The 21854-nt window shown below is 44.8% G+C and overlaps 2 protein-coding genes across 4 annotated transcripts; one reads left to right on the top strand and one right to left on the bottom strand.

Annotated features, from left to right (window-relative positions):
- Nucleotides 1–1022: 1022 nt before the first annotated feature.
- GPS1 (G protein pathway suppressor 1) lies at nucleotides 1023–13740 on the bottom strand. Of its 2 annotated transcripts, none has more exons than XM_068413390.1 (14): nucleotides 13530–13740; nucleotides 10898–10990; nucleotides 8782–8963; nucleotides 7409–7573; nucleotides 7092–7227; nucleotides 6851–6928; nucleotides 6384–6444; nucleotides 5895–5980; nucleotides 5345–5439; nucleotides 4115–4220; nucleotides 3677–3757; nucleotides 3411–3548; nucleotides 3039–3173; nucleotides 1023–2289 (listed from the first exon to the last, which is right to left on the bottom strand). In XM_068413390.1, the coding sequence occupies exons 1-14, from the start codon at nucleotides 13560–13562 to the stop codon at nucleotides 2215–2217; spliced, it is 1464 nt and encodes a 487-aa protein (XP_068269491.1). In that variant the 5' UTR covers nucleotides 13563–13740; the 3' UTR covers nucleotides 1023–2214. The 2 variants fall into 2 exon arrangements, with proteins under 2 accessions (XP_068269491.1, XP_068269490.1); XM_068413389.1 differs by lacking the exon at nucleotides 13530–13740 and adding an exon at nucleotides 12800–13256.
- A 236-nt stretch (nucleotides 13741–13976) lies between these two features.
- RFNG (RFNG O-fucosylpeptide 3-beta-N-acetylglucosaminyltransferase) lies at nucleotides 13977–21587 on the top strand. 2 transcript variants are annotated; one of them, XM_068413474.1, is made up of 9 exons: nucleotides 13977–14402; nucleotides 14956–15004; nucleotides 15524–15626; nucleotides 16016–16169; nucleotides 16764–16852; nucleotides 16943–17108; nucleotides 18471–18556; nucleotides 18790–18879; nucleotides 21451–21587. In XM_068413474.1, exons 1-8 carry the CDS (start codon nucleotides 13977–13979, stop codon nucleotides 18854–18856), a joined length of 1140 nt encoding a protein of 379 aa, XP_068269575.1. In that variant the 3' UTR covers nucleotides 18857–18879; nucleotides 21451–21587. The 2 variants fall into 2 exon arrangements, with proteins under 2 accessions (XP_068269575.1, XP_068269574.1); XM_068413473.1 differs by lacking the exon at nucleotides 21451–21587 and having other exon boundaries at nucleotides 18790–21406.
- Nucleotides 21588–21854: the final 267 nt, after the last annotated feature.

Below are 21854 nucleotides of genomic sequence, written 5' to 3'. Positions count from 1 at the left end.
ATCACTGGAAATTCATTCTGTGTGAGTCACTATTTTCCCATTTATTACCTGGGAAATTACCTAGAAAATTAAGGTAAGAATAATCTTTTCATTGGGGGAAACTGCTTATGAATGCAGGTTATACAGAACTGTATCCATGCTGTGTTGTATTTCCTGATTTTTGGACTGGCAGGTAGGTAGGACTGAAGCAGGCGCTGAACAATGTCTAGAAGAAATATGGCTGCAGAGCCCTGACTCACATCTACAAGATCCTAAAGCAACAGCAGCTGAAGATGTCCATTTACAATTGAGGATTCCTCCAGCAGAAAGCCTCCAGGAAGAAGCAGAAGTAATCTAATAAAATCAAGAGTGGAAGCTGTGCGTCAGCAAAGAGAGCCAGGTGACACGATGCACTCAATTGGGTTGCAAAACCATCTTTTCAAGAGCACAGTGTAAGATCTTTCCCTTAGAAATGGTATCAATGGCTCGTTTCAGGAAGAAAGCAAGAACGTTTAAGTAGTAGTATAGGACTGAATGGCTTTCCTTCAGCGTGAGCAGAAGGCATTAAAATGACTTTCCCAGCATTTCTACAACGATGTACAGCAATTTACCCAAGGACTCAACTTGCCTTTCTCACTAAACTGGCTATCAGTGATGCCTGACTCACAGGTCTTGATTAACTAGCTTTCTCCTTTCTCTCCTCAAAAATGGGAGAATATGTCCATGCCAAACGGAACACATTTAACCAAAGACCTCACACAAACTACTGCTTCCATTTTCAGCACCTAACTCATAAACAGCACAGGAAGCCAGAGGGAGAGAGCACGGTTGCGGTTTAGCGGCTGCGCAAATGCAGTCCAGGGATTTTGCTGTTAGAACGTTCCCTCAAATGGCACTTTCTTCACGGTTCATCCAAGCTACATCTCCAACCAGATCAGAAAGCAAAACACAATGGCCATCATCAAGCTTAGCAAAAAAACAATGGCTTGAGATAAAAATACATAAAACCCAACTTTAACACAGAACTCCAAATACTCAGAAGCTTTTTAATCCTGCTGTTTAATGCACTAGATATAACAACTTTTTCTTTTTTAAAAAAAAAAAAAAAAAAAAAAAAAAGCATTAACACATTGACAGTAACATCTGTAGTCAGTTGCCAGACCAGTCAGGGCTGGATCAAAATTCTTAGCTTGCCTTATGGATTAGATGAATGCAAGGCTGCAGTGACTTCAGAAAATTCAGTGCATATCTCCTTTGATTAACACAGAACACGCACACACCTGGGCTGCCACCTTTAATCCCTTTATAAAAGGAAAAGCAGAATAAATGCACCTGGAGAGCTGGCACCTAGATCGGCTGCTTTCAGCTCTTCCACAGGACTTGAGTGGTATTTCATGGCATGTATCCATGCTACCAGAAGCAACTGTTGCACATGTTGGGAAACCATCACACACTATGGGAGCAAGACTGGACAAGCAGCAATATTTGCATGAAGTAGAGATTTACTGCTGTGGTAACACTGGACCGCAAAGCCAGGTCATGCACAAGTGGGAAACACATCAGGAAACAGGTCTTTGAAAAGAGAGACCAGGGAGAAAGAACCTGGATCCAGGTAAACATAACACCCCAAAATAAAGGCCTGTGACTGAATGCGTGGAAGCGGTGCCGTGTTTTCTGATGTAGGTGAAAAATCATTAAGAGTTTCTCAAAGGAAATCTCCTCCCCCATCAGAACTCTAGCTCCGTAATTGACAGCAATGCACTTGTAAGTTTATCTGAAATAAACAGAAAGCTCAGCATTGCTCAGAATCAAGGCAGTACTTTCAGGCCAGCGAAATTCATCTTAGATCACGCCTGTCCATTCAACTTAACACTAACTATTTTTTGCAGCTTTGAAACAAGAAAACTAATAGCAGCTGAAAAACTCTCAAATCAGCATCTGTATGAATAACCTGACAGCTCTTTATGGAGCAGTGGAAGAAGGAGAATGGAGGAAGATGTTCTACCAAAACTGAAACGATGACCCATTGCAGGGATGCTGTTTCTAGAAAGAATTTCTTTTTGAGGAGAGTTGAAGTTATTGGAATATTCATATTATCCACCATCAGCCCTGACCCTCTCAATCCGAGCAAGAAGTGAGGGGGACAGGGACAGTTTGTGAAGCTCAGCAGTTAGTGGGTGAGACACTGGGTACAGTCCTGGAGGGACCATTTCTTTTGGTAGTGCATGAAGTTTTTCACATGTTGGTGCTCATCCTGGACTGGCTGTTAGCTGGCGTAAGCTCCCCTTGGCTACCTTCTCTTGGAGGAGACTGCAACAAGACCAAAACACATCCTAGTTAGTGATGTGTAAATATCCTGCAGAGTGTTTCCTGAGAGACCAAACAAAGCACAGGTGAAGCACAGCAGGATAACAGCAGGGGGAGAGCATACCCCCAACTCATACATAATGATGGCTTTGCAAAAGCTTTGTGTTTACAACTTCTATAGTTACAGTTCACAAGAACTGTTCCTAAAAAAAGTCAGACTAGAACTTTTAAGCCACTCTTATTTACTATGTACAAGGTGCTGCTGGCCCCAGAAGTTGAGTCTTATCTGGCAGTTAGTTATCACAGAGATTAATATACTACAGAATTTAACACGTTCTGTGGCAGATGGCCTATCCTCACTAAGGGCATTCTTTTGGAACTGCATCCTGGAAGGAATATTCCACGCAATTAATGCATTTTTTCTTCCTCTACTAAAAAAAAAAACTTATTTCAATCTTTGTTTTGATAAAAAATATGTGTGTCAAGAAATAGTCAGAATGAATTAGTTAGAATCAATCCAAGCATATAAACTTCAAAGGACATTCTGCGTTGTACAAGGAGGTCAATATATTGGCTACAAATGCCTGTTTCTTACATATTTAGTATTCACTATTATAAGAATTTGTCCAATCATGAACACAACAGATCCATTCCCTTCCAGAATCTTCAATTCACCAACTTTCATAGTTTCAGTTAAAAAAAAATTTTAAATCTTAACACTGTCTCAAAGTCAACGTGTAACACGCCCATACCTTGACGTGTATCTGGTTGCGCAGGACTGCAGCTCGCAGGATCATGGCTTTGGCACGTCGCTGAAACTCTTTGCCCATTAGTAAAGACTTCTCAAAAGTTGTGCTCCGCTGATCTACATCTCGAGCATAAAGAATCTGTAACCAATACAGAGAACTGTACGCAGGAGCTGTGACAGGGTTCCACAGAAAGAAGCCCTTTTTGCGCAAGGGAACAATGCTAAAGTATCACGGACTCTGAGTTCACACACAGATCAGCCCTACTGAAATACCAGTCACAACAGATGAATGCAGCTTCAAAGTGTCCCAGGAACGGAGAGTTTCTAATGTTAGTAGAGTTGTTCAGTCTATAATGTGTGGCCCAGGTGCACTCACCTTACTGTGCGAGTCTATTCTGGCATTGATCAGTCCCTCCAGGATCAGCTGAGTAAGTTCATCTTCCAGAGCAGCCACTGTGGTATTAAAAGCAGTGGCCATCTTGCGCATATCTGCCGACACATAGGGGCTGAAGTACTAGGAAGAAGAAAATATTCAGTTGCCAAGCGTACTCCCCGCCCTCTGAAAAACCATGGGAAAAGCAATTACAAAGAGATGGCCTATCTCACTGTTCATCCACCTCTCAGGATTACAGGAACCATTACCTGGATAAGGGCACGATTTCGAATCTGAGTATAAAGTGTCCTGACGTGAGGTGCAAGGTACATATCCAGCAGCAGGTTGTCCTGTGCAAAAAAAAAAACCACATCAGAAGCTGAGAAGCAGCCTGGAAAAATATATTATTCCTATGTTCTGAAAAATATATGTGTACATACTTAAACCTTAAGGATATTACACTACAGCAAGACAATACCATAAAACAAGAATGAATAAAAGAACGAGTAATATTTTTTAAAAAATTATCATTTCTCCTCACCCTCTACTGCTAAACTACTCCCAATTTCCATTCACCACATCAGGAGACAGAAGACAGAAGAGCTGAACACTCTTGAGTAGCTACTTTTAACAGTCATTGCTTCTCACAAAAGGCTAGGTGAAGGCAACTTTTAGGGTCTCTTCTGCACTGCTCCCCTGGAACTCACCTTCATTTCATCCAGCATCTTCAGGCATGAAGCATATTTAGATTCATAAAACTTGAAGATGATGTCACGAACCTGTGGCTCCAGCTCCAAAAACAATTTGAAGGAGCTACAGATAAAGATGGCAGTGATCAGACATTTGAACCCACCAGTTAAATACCCCACAATCCCATCAGTCCAAGTTGCAAGGTTACAAACTCTCACTATTGTTTGAAGATTCCAAGAATTTACTCTCTAACAGACCGGACAGCCCATTTTCAGCAGGGCTGGGAGGCTAGAACACAGAGAGATGCAGAACAGCATCAGAGCTGTGGGTGAAGGAAGGCAAGAGACTTTTGACAGTAGAAGTGTTTGTCCACACAAAACAAAAAAAATGAGCGGGAACAGGTTAAAATCAGGGCACACCACCAGAAAACATAGGCCACATCTGTGCACGCACTGTAGTCTGTGCTGGCCAGCTTTGTGTTCCCTTTCAAAGCACAGCCTTCACTAAGCACAGCATGCCATAGGCAGGTTAAGCATACAACTGTCTCAGGAAAATAACCTGTCGTTAAGTGTGGGAGATCTTTGGGATGCACACTCTTTCTCAGCGCTCTCCCAATTCCCCATCACAGATTTTCGAACCTTGGGATCTCACCCTATGAATCAGTCAATAAGAAAGTCAGGGTAACAACCCTTTTTCCACACCAATTTAAAATTAGTGCTTCCATACACTTAGCTGACAGGAATTCAGTATCATTGTAATTCAGTCTATGACACACAAATATCCATTTTCTTCCAAAGACTCTGATTCTCTTAACCTTGTATATGTCATAGTTAGATTACGCTGCAAGTTGTATTAACAATGATTAAATTGTACTAATACGATTAACATACATCAGAACAAGTGGTAACATGAAGGCAAATTATCTTACAGCTGCCTTCTGTAGGGCTCTATCCCTCTGATTTAATATTTGATATGGACCACTGATGGAGATAGAAAATTGGGCTATGAAGATGTTGGATTTGACCTGGGTTGGAAACTTCTGTTACACGACGAGAATTTCAGCTGTGATTAACCACTGTGTTTTAGACAGTGAAACATCACTTAATGCTAAAGCCAAACTAAGGCTCAGTGATTCGTTCTCTCCTGTATGAGAAAGCTACTACTCCTGCCAGAATCGACTCTCAACCAAAGTCCCATGTCCCAAAAGCTGTCCAGTACATACAAACTCCTCTCAAGGCATTATTTACCTGCTGGAGATAACATTTCGTTGCAGTTCCTGACGGTCAAAGGTAGCAAGGGCACAGAGACCACCGTACACAGCCACATTGCTAGGAGATAACAGCTAGAGAGAAAGAGAGCAAGCTGTCACTGCCTACTAAAATGGGAGAAGGTTGAAATTAAATATTCTACCCCAGGCCTTTCCTTCCTGCAGTGACAAAATTAGTCCTTGCCAGATGCAGTGGAACCACTCCGCATGCTCCCAGGCATTCACCCAGAGCCTGAGGAGTGATTGTCCACCGCTAAGAGAGCGGAAACCAACTCCAACACCCAGTCTTTTCATTGAGCTACACAGATAGAAATTACCTGTGAGATTTGTGTATGTGATCTAGAGTAGACCATTCAGAGAACCCAAGAACAGAGACTTTTTTTTAAAAAGAAAAAAGCACGGTTCACAGCACCACCAAACTATACAGCAGTGCTGGGAGAATAACTACAATATCTGAATTTTACAACCTAATACTTAGAAGAATTAACATCCCCTCCAAGACCTGCACACAGCTCCCTCCTGGTCCTCACCTCAGGAAAATCACAGTGATCAAATGATGCCAACAAGAAGCACTTTGCTGCCTGTTTGTACTTCCGAGCAGCTAGTTCAGCCAAGCCTAGGAACCAGAAAAAGTTAGTCCTTTGTTTATGACAGCATACAAATTAGGAGAAATTGCAAAATCTGAGGAGTAGGACAGGCCCCCCACATGGTTGCTAGTGCCTGCACTACTGAAGTGAAATGAGACTCTCAGACAGTACGTAGCATCCTTTGAACTACGTTGACTCACACTGGCATCCTCTCTGAAGAAACTTAAGGAGAAGAAAGAAATGGCAAAAACAAGTCAGCAGTTCCATCTCATCAGCTTTATTAGATTTTGTATTTCTGGTAAGAAAATACAAAGTCTGTCAAATCTGAGATTAAAAATAAACCAAGCACACACTGTTGTTAAAGAGCCCTACAGACAGCTAACAGGCAGAAAGACAGGCAGGAAAATATAGGAAGATGAAGGATTCACTCACCTGCTGCACATTTCAGTTTGGTGAGAATTGCTTGTGTCTGGCTGTCTCTTTCTCCTCTTTGCTAAAGGATAAGAAAAAGCAGTAGTGAGCAAGCAGTATGAAAACCATTTTGATTACAACTGTCCTTGGGATATTTCATCCTAATAATTAACTTGCAAATCTCAACAGCAAGATAACTTCATCTTATTTGTCTTGGGAAATACGGCAAGAACTGAGGATGGGAAGTCTCTCTGTTTTTACTATGAGTCAGATTTCCTACACACATACCATAGGAGAAAAGCAACAGTGGATTTCAAAAGAAATAGTATCGCAGCCAAGGAGGCTGGATTAGAGGACGAACAGACTGTAAGATGAAGGGAGTCTTGTAGGGAGAAAGTCGTAAAGGGGGAAAGGAAGAAATTGTTTTACAAATTTTGGAGACAGGAAACAAAGGGAAAACTCATGCACGTTAAAAAGCAGGACCTTACTTCTGCAATTTCTGGTGTAGACTCAGCCTTGCTTACATAGCTCAGAACATGAGACCAGTTCTGGAGGTAGACACTGACCTGTAGAGAGCCAGAAACAGTGTAAATAGGCATGGATAAATAGTGTTACTTCGACAAGCAGTATCACTGCAGACAAAAGAGGTGTAACCAGAGCAAAGTACAGGTGGACTTTACAGCAGACATCAGAAAGACACCAAGTACCATTTCCTGCAAACCTTCCTACCTTGATGACATTGAGACACATGTTGATAACATGTTTAGCACTGGTGCAGTAATCACGGGCTCGCGAGTAACACTTGAGAGCGTTGCTGAGGTCCCCACAGTCAAGGTAATGATCACCTAGGTCATCATGGCCTCTCCTGGAGCACAGGGATTAAAATATCAATGAACTGTGTGCTCAGAAAGGGACACAGTCGGTTTGTTCCAAACAAGTAACTCAACACACTGACCTAAGGCACTGAATGCAGTTGACATCCTGTGTTAGGTGCCTGGAGGAGCAAAATGCTCTTCCTTGCTCCAGCAGAGCCTTCTGCATCTCACCTGATACTCTCCTTGATGGAGTTCCCTTTGTAATTTTTCAGATCTGTGTCGAGTTTCTCCAGTTTAAGAAGAGCTTTTTTGCGTGTAGCTTCAACCCAAGCTGTGTCAAGAGGAGGGGGTTCAATTCCGCTATCAGGGACAGCATCAGGTGTGTTCTGCAGTTCTCTGAAAGGGAAGAGTTCAAATGAGGCTATTATGCTGCAAACTTTTCAGAACAGAGGTCTGCTAAGTACCTGGCACTGTTACCCTAGCAAACAGTACTGCATACACAAAATAGACCAAAGACAAAACAAGGATGGTGGGGAAAAAAGAAAAAGACTGCTAAGATTTCCAGTGAAAAGAGTAACATAAGCATCACAGATGTTTACAAATTCTTCTCAAAATTATCCTAACGATCTTTTGCAGGTATTTTATTAACTAGCAACTCATTGCTAATTGTAAAGGATCAACCTGCTCTATAAATCAATCGAAAGCAAGTTCGTAACAGTGCTGCAATGAATTATTACATTCGATGAAAGTATTTAATGACTCTGAAGAGTCATTGAATCCAATCAAACATCTCTATATGGGACACAGGGTGCACGTGTTTACGAGTTCTCTCCCCAGCTACATCACAATGGATTGATAGCAGAGCTACACCCTGTAGATACTGTCCAGCTTCTTTTTCCATCCAGCTCGGATCAACATATCTACTTGCACTGAACTTACTTTCCAATATTTTAAACAGAAAAACATATTCTGAGTTGTTTGGGTTTTTTGTTCCTCTGTTTGTTACCAACAGTCATTTTCACACATAAAAAAGCAATGAACACACTGTCACACATACATAGTAAAGACTCCCAGGGCAAAACAGACAAGAAATCAACAAATATGCACAGCAACAAAAACAATGCAAAGACAGGAAGAGTGGATGGGTAAGTGAAGTATCAAAGGCTACCCTTAACAGCAAACCTGTTGTTAGAGGAGGAAAAAAAAAAAGGGAAAAAAACCCAAAACACGGCAAACAGTTAGATAAGGTTTTAGTTTATGAGCACAAGAGTATCTAGAAGAAGCTTCATCTCCATAATCTACCTAAGGAAAAACAACTGTGTTCGTTAATATTTGAAGCAGTTGCAAGGACTAAACTCTCCTGAATATCTATCTGTAGCCTTTTAAAACACTAAGACTTCAGAATGAGATAACGTGTTCTGTATTTAACCTTCTAAAAAAGCATGAGACCTTAGGCCTGAACACACACATTTCACCACTGGCAAATTCTAAGGGCAGAGACAATTTGCATAAGGAACATGCTGGTATTACATGCAAAGCTCCCCATTGTGGCACATCAGTTTTAAGTCAAAAAAGCTCCCCAGGTTCTCATGATGTCTTAGTACCTGGTGGCCTCAGACAACTTTCTGTGGATTTCTTCGTACACATCAACATTGAAAGTCCTCTGGACAAATGACAGCGCCATCTTGAGAGCTTCCACCCGCAGCTGTGGGCAGTGATCAGCAATAAATTGCAGCCGCTCAATTCGCATCAAACCACTGTAGCTGGACGCATACTGCTCCAAATCCTGCAAACAAAACCTGGTCTTAGAAGGCAAAGATGGCAACACGAAATCAGGCTACTACACTGTGACCTGCACGGATTTTCCTGCAGTCCTGACCCCTTCATGGAGGGCAACATGACTCAGACAAATAAAAAAATCAGGTAAGATTATTTCATTTCTGCTTTCTTCAAACGTTAGTGATTTCCTCAGTAATATGCAGCACATTACAATTTACCTTTTTTCATTTCAGTTGTGTTGCTGTCCGTTAAGGCTAATCAGCTCACCCACTCTGAGCAACAGCTATATCACCTGTTAAGAATTTTGTCAAGATTCCATCATTTGAGCTGAAGTTTCCTAAACCCGACAACCACTCCAGATGTAGTTTTTTCCTTGAAAAATAGTTTCCATATGACAATTTTCATTCTTTTGCTCATACTGATTTCTTAGGACGTCTCCTTTGAGAGCAAATAGGGTCTCTTACTCTTGAGGAAGGATCTGAGGTTTAAATTCTGAACACTTAACAGACTGTAAGCCTTGGGGTGGCGGGGAGAAGAGGAGCACAAAATGTCTAGTAACGACATGATACAGCATTGCAGGGAGACTTCCTAAAGACAGAATTAACATGCAAACAACCATAGCAGAAAGTTCAGGGCAAAGTTAAGCATTCAGGCAGTAGGACACACTAGATTCAGGTTGCCTGTCCAGGTTTAATATGCAGCCTGTGTCACATCTCACTCCCTCACCCCTGTATGTCTAAATTAAGATGTCACAGTAACATTTTCTAACACGATTCTTGCCTGATTCAGTGCAAGAATGATCTTGCTCTAAGACTGAAACAGGACTGTGTGCACTGAAAATTTGTCTTTAGGATTCCTGCTTTATTTGCTACAGAACTTGAAAAATAAAAAGGCAGGAGCATTATTTCTTCCACAGTTTCATGCCTGACGATGCACAATACTCCTGAAATCACTGAGTAATTTCACTTTACTCCTCAGCTCTTTGAATGTCAAAGGGGAATTATGGTCCTTCACATCAGTTACAGCGAAAAGAAGATCACTAATTTTGTGGAACACTTAGATGCTATAACAAAGACATAAAGTTCAGAACATAATTGCTTCATCACTCTAGCTTCAGAACAGAATTGAAACGCAATGAAATCAAACCAGGTATCAGGTCATATGCTGAAAAAAAACCAAACCCCCCAAAACCAAAAACAAACAAAAACCCAACGACAAGAAAAGAGATCTGTGCAGTAAACAGTGAATCACCATGTGACCACTGTTACAACGCGCAGGAACAAGAGGAACAAATCAAAGCTTCAGAGGTTATGTGAGATCCAAAGCTTCCTAACCGAATGCTTTATTTTGCAATTCTAACGTTGCTTTAACTTTTTTGAATTAACGTTTTTGTTCTCTTCTGCAACACCCATCTCTCACTGTTACAGAGCTGATACATAAAAATTGTCCAAAATCTCAAATCATTAACTAAAAATTGAAGAAACTGATATAAGCAAATACAACCCTTTATAGCTCTACAGCTCTGTGGGTTTTAGCCAGTCTGCAGAGGATCAAACAATGAAAGCGTTCTATCCTAATTACATACTTAAAGCGCCTTGCTCCTCAAAGAACAAGCCTCAAACTATAGGAATGATGTCTCTGTAAGATACCAAGAGATGTACTAAACTATTTCAGAATGGAAACTGTGTCAAACAGGCAGCACGCAGCAAGTCACAACCCAGCAATTCCTCCTTCGTCTCAGAAGGTGCCGTAGAGGTCAGTACGTGACAAGGAGCTACAGAAGAGGTCACTGCTATTCTTACCCCACCTTGCTTTGAAGAGAGTCTATTAATCTCTAAATAACAATTTGAGAGGGAGTAAAATGAGGGAGTTTTTCAAGAACCTTAAAGGAAAAGGCCATGCCCAAGAAATGTAACCCACCAGCCCTCTACCAGCACATACCAGAGTGGGGTTCTCCACGACATAGTTGATATCAGGTGCATTTTGCTGATCTTCTTGTGGATCTACGTCAATCTGCATGGGCTCTACTGCACCCTAGAACAGCAAGATGAGGTCCAAAGTAGCATATTACGTTTGAGCAGGAAACAGCTATGTGACTATCTATTAAGGACTTGCTTAAATAAACATTCAATTTTAAAAGTGAAAAAACATCCCTCAGTCTTTAGACATGTTTAGGATTTTTCTCTTTGTCTACAACAAGCAGCACTAAGGCTCAGCATTCACACAGTGTTTTATTTTGTTTGGTAGATTATCAAGCAAGAAAGTGAAGGGGTCGATAAATCTGATTCCACAAAGTATCTCAGGCATGCATGCTAAATTCCAAATGACATTCCATTTCTCTTCCTTAAGCAAGAGCAGGCATTAACACTCAGCTCAAGAAGCTCCAAAAGTCAAAAAGTACCCAAAAAAACTCACCAGAACCTTTCAAAGCTGCTTTAATGCTTAAAAGTAGTATTGGGGGGGGGGGGATACACACGACTACACCTGTTACACTTTTTAAAAGTATTAAAAAATGTAAAGACCAGAATGCAGAATGGCAATTCCACAGCTTCTGACAATACTGGGGAAAAGTTTACCTGCACTGCAAAAAATTACCATTAGTTGAACTATCCAACTATACTTATCCAAGTCCAGCTGTTTAGGTAGGTTCTCTTTTGCAGGAACAACAGAATTTTATTCTCCCAGTCTATCTTGCACAGCTTTGAACCACAGCAGCAATCATACCAGTACAGTGACCTCAGTACAGCTGCACCAATACCATACCTGCGCGTGTTCCCATGTAACACCAACTCACTATGCAGTCCCACAAACAAAATCGGTATGCTATCGTGAAATTCTTTTCCTCCTCCTAGTCACAAGTGTGCTGAACATTCCCCCTAGGTATTACCGATTTAAACTCAGGAAAACCAAGCTGAATGTGTTCTTACAAAATGCTGAATATGTGCAGATATTACCATAAGCAACACCTGATTTGGGGTAAACTGCATGAACGGACCTTAGAAAGGACAAAAATGCCAATCTTGTCCCCACCAACACCAAATTATTTCCATGTTTTCATTGGCTTTGCTGTCTGTTAAGAAATCAAAGATAGAGGGTTTTTTTGGGTTGGGCTGGTGGTTTGAGGGTTGGTGTTTTTTTTGTGAGGAGGAACATGGCAGATCCAGATTTCCTAACTCTAAAAATCGATGCATCTTGTATTCACCCACAGCCTGTTTATTCTTTCACAGACCATGTACCAAACATGCACACATCTCAACGCTGATGTGAAATCTCCTAAAATCTGAAATAAACACAAGTAAAGCATATAAAAGTTTGTTTCCTAGTTTGTTATTCTCTGCATGAAGGGAGGGAGGGTGCAAAGGAAAGTCTGACTGTCCAGATCGCCACTCAGGAAAACCATGCATAAAACCATTCAAATCACCACATATTGAGACCACTACTTTTTACACTTTTATCTACCTTATTTCTTTTCTTGGATCATAAACGCTAAATGTCAGGGTTGCCTTTTTTTAGGCTGTGTTTGCCTACCGTAGTAAAAACCTGATATGGACTCCTTAGAAATCAGCGTTACAGACAGTAAGTCCAGATGGTGGAACCATTTTGATTTGTGTCCTGCTACGCTGGTAGGCTGTACTCTGCACCCCTCTCTTAACTCCCAGACAAGGGAAAACATAAGCGGCCTGGAAGTCTCACCAGGACACGCAAACTCAGACATTTTCAAGCTAACTCTTTATTTTGGAAGCAAGATGCACAGTTTACTTAAGAACTACTCAGAAAGCAAATAAAATAATGCTCACTCCCCAAAATTTTCTGAGCCCAGAAGGGCGCCCTGTTGGAAGGTACCTCATAAAGCCTCACATAAGCTGATAAGCTGGCACTCAAGCTGAAGTCTGCTGCTGTACTCGGGAGGAAGAGGGTGACCTGGAGGGGGTGCAGCACAGATCTGTCACTGACGAAGCTGAGCTGCATGCTGAGCTATCCCTCATCCTGTCCTGACTTTCCGCGCCCCCGCGCCCTGACAAGAGACCTTGATGCCTGCTAAAGGGAAGAAAGACAGTTAACTCGCAAAGGGATCGCCGGGGCCGTCACGGAAGGTCCAGGCTCGGTACACCGACACCCTCCGGGCTCCTGCGGCTTTCCCCCTGTAGCGCAGACTCTCAGTTCCTCTTCATCCGCCACCTCATTACACCGTCCTCTGCTACCCGGGCCCTACCCACGGCACGCACACCGCGACAATCGGGCACGGGGACCGCTGCGGCGGCGGGGGACGCCGCGGGCGCCGCAGGACGCTCGGCTGGGCGCTGCTCCTCGCGAACGGCGGCGGAAGCGACGCAGACGGACCCGGCGGAAGGGCGAGCGAGGGCCCAGGGCCGGGAGAGAGCGGCTCCCCGCCCCGGGAGGAAGCGGCGGGCGCGGAGCCGAAGGGGAAGGCCGCACCGCGCCGCCCGGAGGCCGCGGCGGGGCAGGGCCGGGCCGCGCTGTGGGACACCGCGCGGGAGGGACGCCGAGAGCGGCCGCGGCGGCCCCCGGCGGGACGGCGCTGCGGGGGCGGCGGGCGGCGGCTGCCCCGTACCTGCAAGTTAAAGACCTGGACGGGCAGCGGCATCCTTCCCCTGGCGGCCGCCGCTTCCGGCTGACCCCCCCGCCGCTCCCCCCAGCTCGGCTTCCACTTCCGGGTCGGCCGGCGCCGCCAGACCGCATCCGACAGGTGAAGCCCTTAAAGGGGCCGCGGCCCGCCTCGCCGCTCCCGCCGGCGCACCGGGCGGGGCGGGGTTGTCACTGCCCGCGGGGCCCGGCCGCGCTCGACACGCCACGCCGTGCGGGGTGGCCTCCCCCGCGGGGCAGCGCGGCCTGGGGTGCCCGGGCGCTCCCCTCCGCCGGCCGCGGGGGCTGTCGCCGTCTCCTGGCCGGGGCCGGCCGCTGCCGCGGGGCGGGGGGCGGCCGGGCTCCCGGAGCTGCCGCCCGCCCGCGGGGCCATGAGGCGGCCGCGCAGCGCGGCGGGGGCCGGCGGGGCTGCAGCATGAGCGGCTCCTGCCTGGGGCTGCGCAAGGCCTGCTTCCTGCTCTCCGTCAGCGCCGCCGCTCTCCTGCTCCTCCTGCTGCCGCGGGGGCAGCCCCCCGCCGCGCCCCGCCGCCGCCCGGCGCCCGCCGCCGGGCCCAGCGGGCCCCCGCCGCAGCGGGCGGGCCCCGGGGGCAGCGGCGTGTCCGGCGCGCGGGCGGGCTCCCGCGGGGAGCCGGCGGCCGGGGCCGGGGCGGGCGGCCGGGGCGGGGGCCTCGCCGGCAGCGCGCAGCCCGCGCGGAGGGGCCGCCTTGGGCCCGCCGGGGGCCCGGCCAGGGAGAGCCTGGAGCTGAAGGACATCTTCATTGCGGTGAAGACCACGCGGAAGTACCACAGGAGCCGGCTGGACTTGCTGCTGCAGACCTGGATCTCCCGGGCGAGGGGGCAGGTGAGGCTTCGCCCGCGGGCGGCCGGCAGCCGCGTCCTCTGTGTCCCCGGGCAGCCGCTGCACCTTCCCACCGAGTTTTTCCTTGCGTGTGCTAAAAGCATCTTTCCTTGTAAGGCTGAGGAAGGTCGTGTTACCTGAAACTACCTCCAAAAGAGCTCCTTGTTGACTGAGCTGGTTACTTGCAATCCGGTGGTCCCAGCAGAAACACTTTGCTGGCTTGTATATGACTGTGGAAGATAGTACGTGATAGAGAAAGATCCCTAGTGCTGATGCGCCTGAGCTGGTATTTTGGACTAAGTAGTTCAGCGACTTAGGTTTTTCTATTGAACAATGTAGAATTTGTTCCCTTGTTTGGGAATTTCAACACATTCAAGCATATTAATGTAACTTTGTCCAGCAGTTGGGACAAGACAGTGTTACCACCTGGCACTTTCCACCCTGACGTTCATTCTTTCCTTTTAGCTTGCTTAACAGCTGAGCAAAGCTGAAATTAGTTTCTGAAATTCTCAAATGTGGACACACCTTTCTCCCAACCCATTTTTGTCTCCCACAGACATTTATATTCACGGACTGGGAGGATCGGGAGCTACGCCTGAAAGCAGGTAAGCTGTGTAGCATAGGTGCATGCTGCCTGTTACAACTGAGTTTTGTTTCTGTCACACTTCCCCAGAAGCCCCTATGTCATGCTGTACAAGCAATTAGGGAAGCTAAGATGGCGAAAATGGAGAAAACTTCTCCTTTCACAGGAGAATATGCTGTTCCCACTTGCCACCTGGACAAGATCCCTGGAACTTCCTGAATACTGGGTTCACCTTTGCACCCACTTCCTTCCTGTTAGTAAGCTTAAGTCAATCTGGTCCAAAGTCTATTAGGTATTTCCTCTCCATACAGTCTCGTGACACTATATATATGCCCTGCACTCACACATTTTTATGGACTCTACAGCTTGCACGCGTATGCATAACCCATGAGCCCTGCCTGTCCTGCAGTTTGCTCTCCATGTGTGCACCATATGCACTTCAGATGTACAGTATTAGTGCCAAATGTGCACTTCTTTTGTAGTCTTTTTTTGGACTACACATGCTTCTCAAACCTGAATGGGCTGATCTTTATTTTTCTAGGGGATCATATGATCAACACCAACTGTTCTGCTGTCCATACCCGGCAAGCTCTCTGCTGCAAGATGTCTGTGGAATATGATAAATTCCTGGAATCTGGGCAAAAGTAGGTGAAACACGTTGTTCTGATTGACTTTGTTTCTTCCAGTTCTGTGTTCACAGGAAACTTGAGTAACCCTCTCTGCTCCAGTAAGGAATGCAGTATTAGCTAAAACGTGGTGATGAGCAGAGGGGAGGGAGCACAGCGTGAAGCGGTGTTTATAAACAACCATCACCTAAAAGGTGGAAAGGATGATAATCTAAAGGCGGTTATTAATTTCAGCCTCTTTCCAGAATTAGGATCTGTGGGTGCTTTCAGCTTCCAAGTTCTGTAATTCAGGACAATGGGAAATGCTTTCTGTTCCAAGCCTGAAAGACTAAGACTTAGCTGTAAGCCTGTAAGTCGTTTCTCTGTCACTGCTCTGCAGTAACTTTCTTATTTTGTTTTGTTTGAAGATGGTTTTGCCATGTGGACGATGATAACTATGTCAACCCTCGGACTCTCCTGCGTCTCTTGTCTGCCTTCTCACACAGCCAGGATGTCTATGTGGGGCGACCGAGTCTGGATCATCCCATTGAAGCAGCTGACCATGTCCAAAGTGATGGATCAGTAAGCAAACTTTGCAGTTAGTCTGAGAGACAGCCTGACCCTCAAAGCTTTTAAAACCTTGAGAGTTCATAGGATTCCCCCATAAAAACAAGTGATTTAATCTGCAAGCAATGAACCTGGCACTGGTCATTTTCAGAGACCGGGTGCTGGGTTAAATGAACTTTTGATCTGACCTCATATGCCTGTCTAAAGGAGTTTGTCTCCTGGGTGGATGCCTGTTTCTCTTCCTTTACTCACGTATGTTGGTGATCTCCCTCACACTGAGGTGAGTAGGGCCTGTGACCCTTGGCTAGAATGGCCAGGGGACAGATGGAGTTGGGTAGGAGCGGGACTATAGTTTCCCATTTCATGTGTGCTACCTTAGTTGTGCTAACTTGATGGTTCACCTGCTGTCAGTTCCAGGATAGTTTCATTTGAGAGAACAGCTAGCTGGGCTTTCAGCAGCCTCAGGAAATAGGAATTAATCTGTAGCCTTGTTCTGACTGAAGTGCAGTATGTGATATCCAACAAAACCTCGAGTTCCCTTCCCTGCCCAACCAAATGGAAAAAGGTGATTATCAGTAACTACTGTGTGTTTTTCTTGTTGCTCTTCAGAAGACAACCGTGAAATTCTGGTTTGCCACAGGTGGAGCAGGGTTCTGTATCAGCAGAGGTCTTGCCCTGAAGATGAGTCCCTGGGCCAGGTAAACACTGTTTCTAGCTGAGCTGCATCGATATGTGGCTGGCAGGCTTTAAAGCGTATTTCATCTTGTCTCCTATGCTCTGTCGCATAGCCTAGGTAACTTCATCAGTACTGCAGAAAGAGTGCGTCTTCCTGACGACTGCACTATTGGCTACATCATTGAAGGGCTGCTGGAGGTAAAGCTGCTGCACAGCCCGTTGTTCCATTCCCATCTGGAGAATCTGCAGAGGCTACAAGGCGAGTCTGTGCTGCAGCAGGTAGGGCTGAGCCTCATGTCCTGGTCTTATAATTACACCTCAGTCTGATCAGAAAGAATACTCCCCATAGACTTAGCACTCTCCAGCAAAGAAGAATGTCTACAGACTTGCTCAGAGCTGTGTCCTGTCCAATTCCTTCATTTAGGTAAAAAGCATACTTTCACCCTAGCCAATTAGGTCATATAGCTGTCCCCTCCTTTGGGGACACATTCAGCTACATAAAGCCTAAATACGGTGTTCCCCATCTCCTTCTAAACCCTGACTTTCCATGAGTCACAGCAGCAGCAAGTGTAGAAGGAGGCAATATTTAGTTTGCCTGCCATGTAAGAGTATTTCTGTCTTTGCCTAACAAAGTCTCCGTCTTAATTCATGCTGTTCAAAAAGGCTAGTGTCACAGCTATAGCAAGTACCTCTTCAATAACTAAGACATAGTTAAATGTTTGATCATTTTTAAGAGTAACTTGTCTATGAATCTCAAGAAACTTAATCAAGTAGATTTTTAATTGCTGGGATAACCTTTTTACTCATGGGCAGTAGATGGAGCTATAAGGCTATCCAGAAGCTTTGCCTCTTGCTCTTTGGCACCATGAAAAAACAAAAGTGCGTTTTGCCCCTACAGACTGCTTGGTTATATTTTCCTGGCACTTGTATTAGGCGGCAGAAATGTACACTTGGGGCCAAATTCCAGCGTGATGTAATCCCCTTCATGTTAGTGAGTTTAACTGTAGGCTGAATACAGCCTTTCGTTGGTGATCGTTGTTTCCCTGAGACTGTAACAGCTAACCCAACATCCAGGAAATCTACAATTAGAAAGAAAATACAAGTCGTCTTGTACCTGGCACCTGAAAATTTCTTAATACAATGCCTGTGTGGAAGAATAGCACTGAGTTGGAGTTGCAGGGATCTAAATTTTCTTGCCAGGTTTGTCGCACAGCAGTCCTTTGCACGCCATTTAATGCCCACATCTTTCTCTTTTCCCTCTGTGCTATGACACTCCTATTGCAGACTTCAGGCTATGTCTGGTGAGGATGAACGTATGTTATGTAGTGAAGGTACAGGCGTTAGAAGGATTAATGCCCTTACAAAGCTTACAATTGTAACTCATCTTGTCCTTCAGGGCAATGCAGCTCCTGTGTTTATCCTCCTGCGTTGGCTTTAGATGAGCAGTGGTCCATTTGATAGTTACCGTTCAGTGCCAATATTACTTAGGTCAAAACTAACGACTTTTTTCAAATGTAATCCACTGTTCAGATCAGACAGGATCCTCGGAGTCTTTCTTCATACCTCATTAATAATCCTGCTATCCCCACTCTGTTTTCTGCATTAGTGTTACAATTTCTGAGTATTTATTTGCTTTTGCAGGTAACTCTAAGTTACGGCGACCCTGAGAACAAACACAATGTTGTAAGTGTAGGAGGAGTGTTTGGCCTTCAGCAAGATCCCACCCGGTGAGTGTCCACTTCCAAAACAAGATCTCCCTGCCTTGTTCATGTTTATCGACTGTAAGATGATCAAACCCACTAATGGGGCCATTTCGTCATGACAGCTCTTGTCACTGTGCCAAAGGCAGGTGGACCCCCACCCTCTTTGCTCTATTAGATGGCTGCACATTTAATGCCAGTACGTTCCTTGTATGGAGAATTCCAATCATCTAATATTTTCTCTTTTTTTTTTTTCATAGATTTAAATCTGTCCATTGTCTGCTCTATCCTGACACTATTTGGTGCCCTGCTAAGAAGATGTCATAATTCTTGACCAGTCGTTGACACCTGTATCTTACCTAGTTTGCATAAGACAGGAGTTGTGGTGGACTGTTTTGGGTTTTGGTTTTTTGTTGTTTTTTTGTTTTGTTTTGTTTCTGAGAGACAACCAGAGGTTTCTACAAAGGAGGTAGACAGAGTCTGTTTACAAAAGCAAGAAGGTGTGGTTTGTTCAGCTGCAGCCTGGGACATTCCAAGAAGAATCCTTGTTCTTTTATCCAGTGGCTCTTCATATAATGACTACAGTCATATGTGTACGAGTCACTTTACACTTTTGTCTGATGTCTTGTGAATCTCTGCTTGGACGCATCCTAGGCAAATGCAGTACTTGGAATGATAGCATTCTTACTACTGTTAGGGGCTTTTAGAGGCCATCATCTTGAAGCTGGAGTGCTATAGCAGACTGTAGTCCCCATGGTGACAAGAGAGGGGAAGTTTTCACTCATCTTTCTTGGGAACAGGATTATTTAAGAGCTTCTGTGGCCTGCCGTATTAAAACTCCACCTGTGGGCCAGAACAGGGTCTGTTCGTAAACACCAGAAATCCTGGAATCACTAGGGTAAACAAGGCTGAAAGCCTTTGTCATGAGAAAACCCTGTGTAAGGGTAAGCTTACTCAGGACTGGGTAAGAGTTGCTTACAGTGCACATTCTCCCCTGTAGTCCATGTGTACCTCCCATGGAGGTGATTGTCAGACTTGGCTCTCTTACCAGCTGAATTGCAGTGGTTGTTGATTACAATGGTGGTCTGCCAGGTCTAAGACTATTCCTTTGATATTTGATACTCAAGAAATATTTGCCAGACTAGATGGTAATCATTTCTCCTGCTTTGCCCACAGCAGGCTGTATGAGCTAGAGCATGTCACTGGCTGATGAAACACGCCCTGTCTCTGAAGTTGTGCTGTATCTTTTGCTGTCTGTGAGGGAGGAGTGCTAGATAGCTGTCATGCCCTGAGGAAGTTTTTGATGGTATCATTTGAGGGCCTTTAATTGTATGACTGTGGTTACTCCAGCTTCTTCAGATAATCTTTTGATTACCTTAAGGTCTAGATCAGGGTTTATTTTGACTCTGCTTCTTAATGTTTCAATAAATAGTTCATGCAATCACTAGAAAGAGACTGCACACTCACACAAAACCAGAAGTTCAAGGCTGTAGCAGTACCACCTGCTGCTGCTTTTTAAAGGAAGTAAGCTTAGTTTTGAAAGTGGAAGAAATGGGGCTCCATATGTTTACTTTTCTGTTAGCCCAAACGTTGGCCATGTGCAATCCCTACCTGACATGAAGAACAGCATAAAAAAATGACTTTGCAAAACCACTGTTTACTCTCACAAACTCTTCAGAAAATACTTCCTGGTTTAGTGCTAGAGTCTGAGGCTGAATTAAGGGGAGAATAATAGAATGACATTGTATAACCTGGAACTAAGATTAATGGCTAGAATGTGGACCTAGCAGAAGTTTCAGATTTCTGAACACTGTGCTGAGCTGTACTGTGGACTTCAGCTAGTTGCTTAACTTCCTGCCATTTGAAAAGTGGTATAATGTAGGCAAATGCCTGCTGTGTATTCCAGTGTGAAACTTAGCAGAGGTGTCAGCCTCCTGAAATACACTCTAGTTTTAACTGCACTCTAGCTTTAACACAAACCTTTCAGCATTTACCTGGGTGCACTGTCCTCTCTGCATGATTTTAGTTGCTTCCACTGAGGAGCAAACAAGCTGACTGCTACTTGCTACAGTCCTGCAGCTCATTCTTAAATTTCTCCTTTCCTTCATGTCTACTATGGTGACCATGAGGCATGGGAATAAGACTGCTGCAGGGAATCAGATCAAAGACCTGCTAGCACAGTGGCTGTTTCATAACAGGTACTCCTGTAACACTGACAGTCTGTTACAGAAAACAGAGGAGGAGTTGTGGAATAGTAGGTTGTGTTATGTTCTACCTCTGTATTAGGTCTTCTGCTCTCTAGAACTGAGGTATCCTGTGGTTTAATGATTTGTCATTAATAGCTCTGGAGATTCTTGGTGTCTATATAAATACTTTAAAAAAACCCACCAAACCACTTACAAGGTTCTTGTTTTCTGTGGCAGAAAGTTATGAAACTTCATGAGCTCTTGATGAGACTTTGTCATCAAACATGGATTCTGAACTCTTCTGTTGGAGCTTTTTTTCCTCTTCCACTGGTAGCAGCCTCTTGTAAGATACCACAGACAGCATGGACTGGGTAGTGATTATGTGGCAAACTGCAGTTCAAAAATGACACCACTCATATGGATGGCAGCAAAACTGAGTAGTAGAAGTTTCACAGTGTAGTCGCTGGTCACCCTAAGCTAGGCGTAGGCAGCGTACTCTAAGCTGTGAGGGTGTTTATTAAACTGAAAAAGGACCACATTCTCCTGCATGGCAATACAGAACCGTTCAGTGTGTTCAAGCTTCTTTGGCAATACAGTAGGCTGTGTGGATATATCAGGATGCAGCTTTTTAATCAAACTACTGTCTCGTACATAAAATGATACTACAGAATAAATATTTAAATATGTCAAAGGCTGTGTTTTGTCATGTTTCTTGACACGTTCTCTACACTAAAGTGGACCATAAACCCTGTAATCCAGAAAACTACAGCCTCTTTTAAGGTTGTTGTGATGCCAATCAGCCAAAAAGCAGGTGGGTGTGCAGAAGAAGAAATACGGATGAAAAGAATCCTTGCAGATGATGATTAATAAAGTAGAAGAACTGAAATAAGGAATAAGTTCTTGTAAACTTGTCTCGGCACATTCCTATTCTGTTTCTGCACTTACTAAATATGCCACAGCAGCTCTTAGAGAGTCCTCAGAAAGCAAGGTCTGAAGTGGGTAGCATTGCAGACAGACCTGGTAGTAGGGTTGAGGCGGCCCGTGGCAGGGCCGCGCCTTGGGCCGGGCCCGGGCCCGCACCGCCAGGCCTCGAAGCGGCCGGGGCAGACCGCGCTGCCCGCCCCGGCCCTCTCGGGCCG

The sequence above is a fragment of the Nyctibius grandis genome, chromosome 15 (assembly GCF_013368605.1).
Source record: "Nyctibius grandis isolate bNycGra1 chromosome 15, bNycGra1.pri, whole genome shotgun sequence".
NCBI lineage: Eukaryota > Metazoa > Chordata > Aves > Nyctibiiformes > Nyctibiidae > Nyctibius > Nyctibius grandis.
Note: the sequence above shows the minus strand (reverse complement) of the source record. Positions and strands in the feature narration are given on the sequence as shown.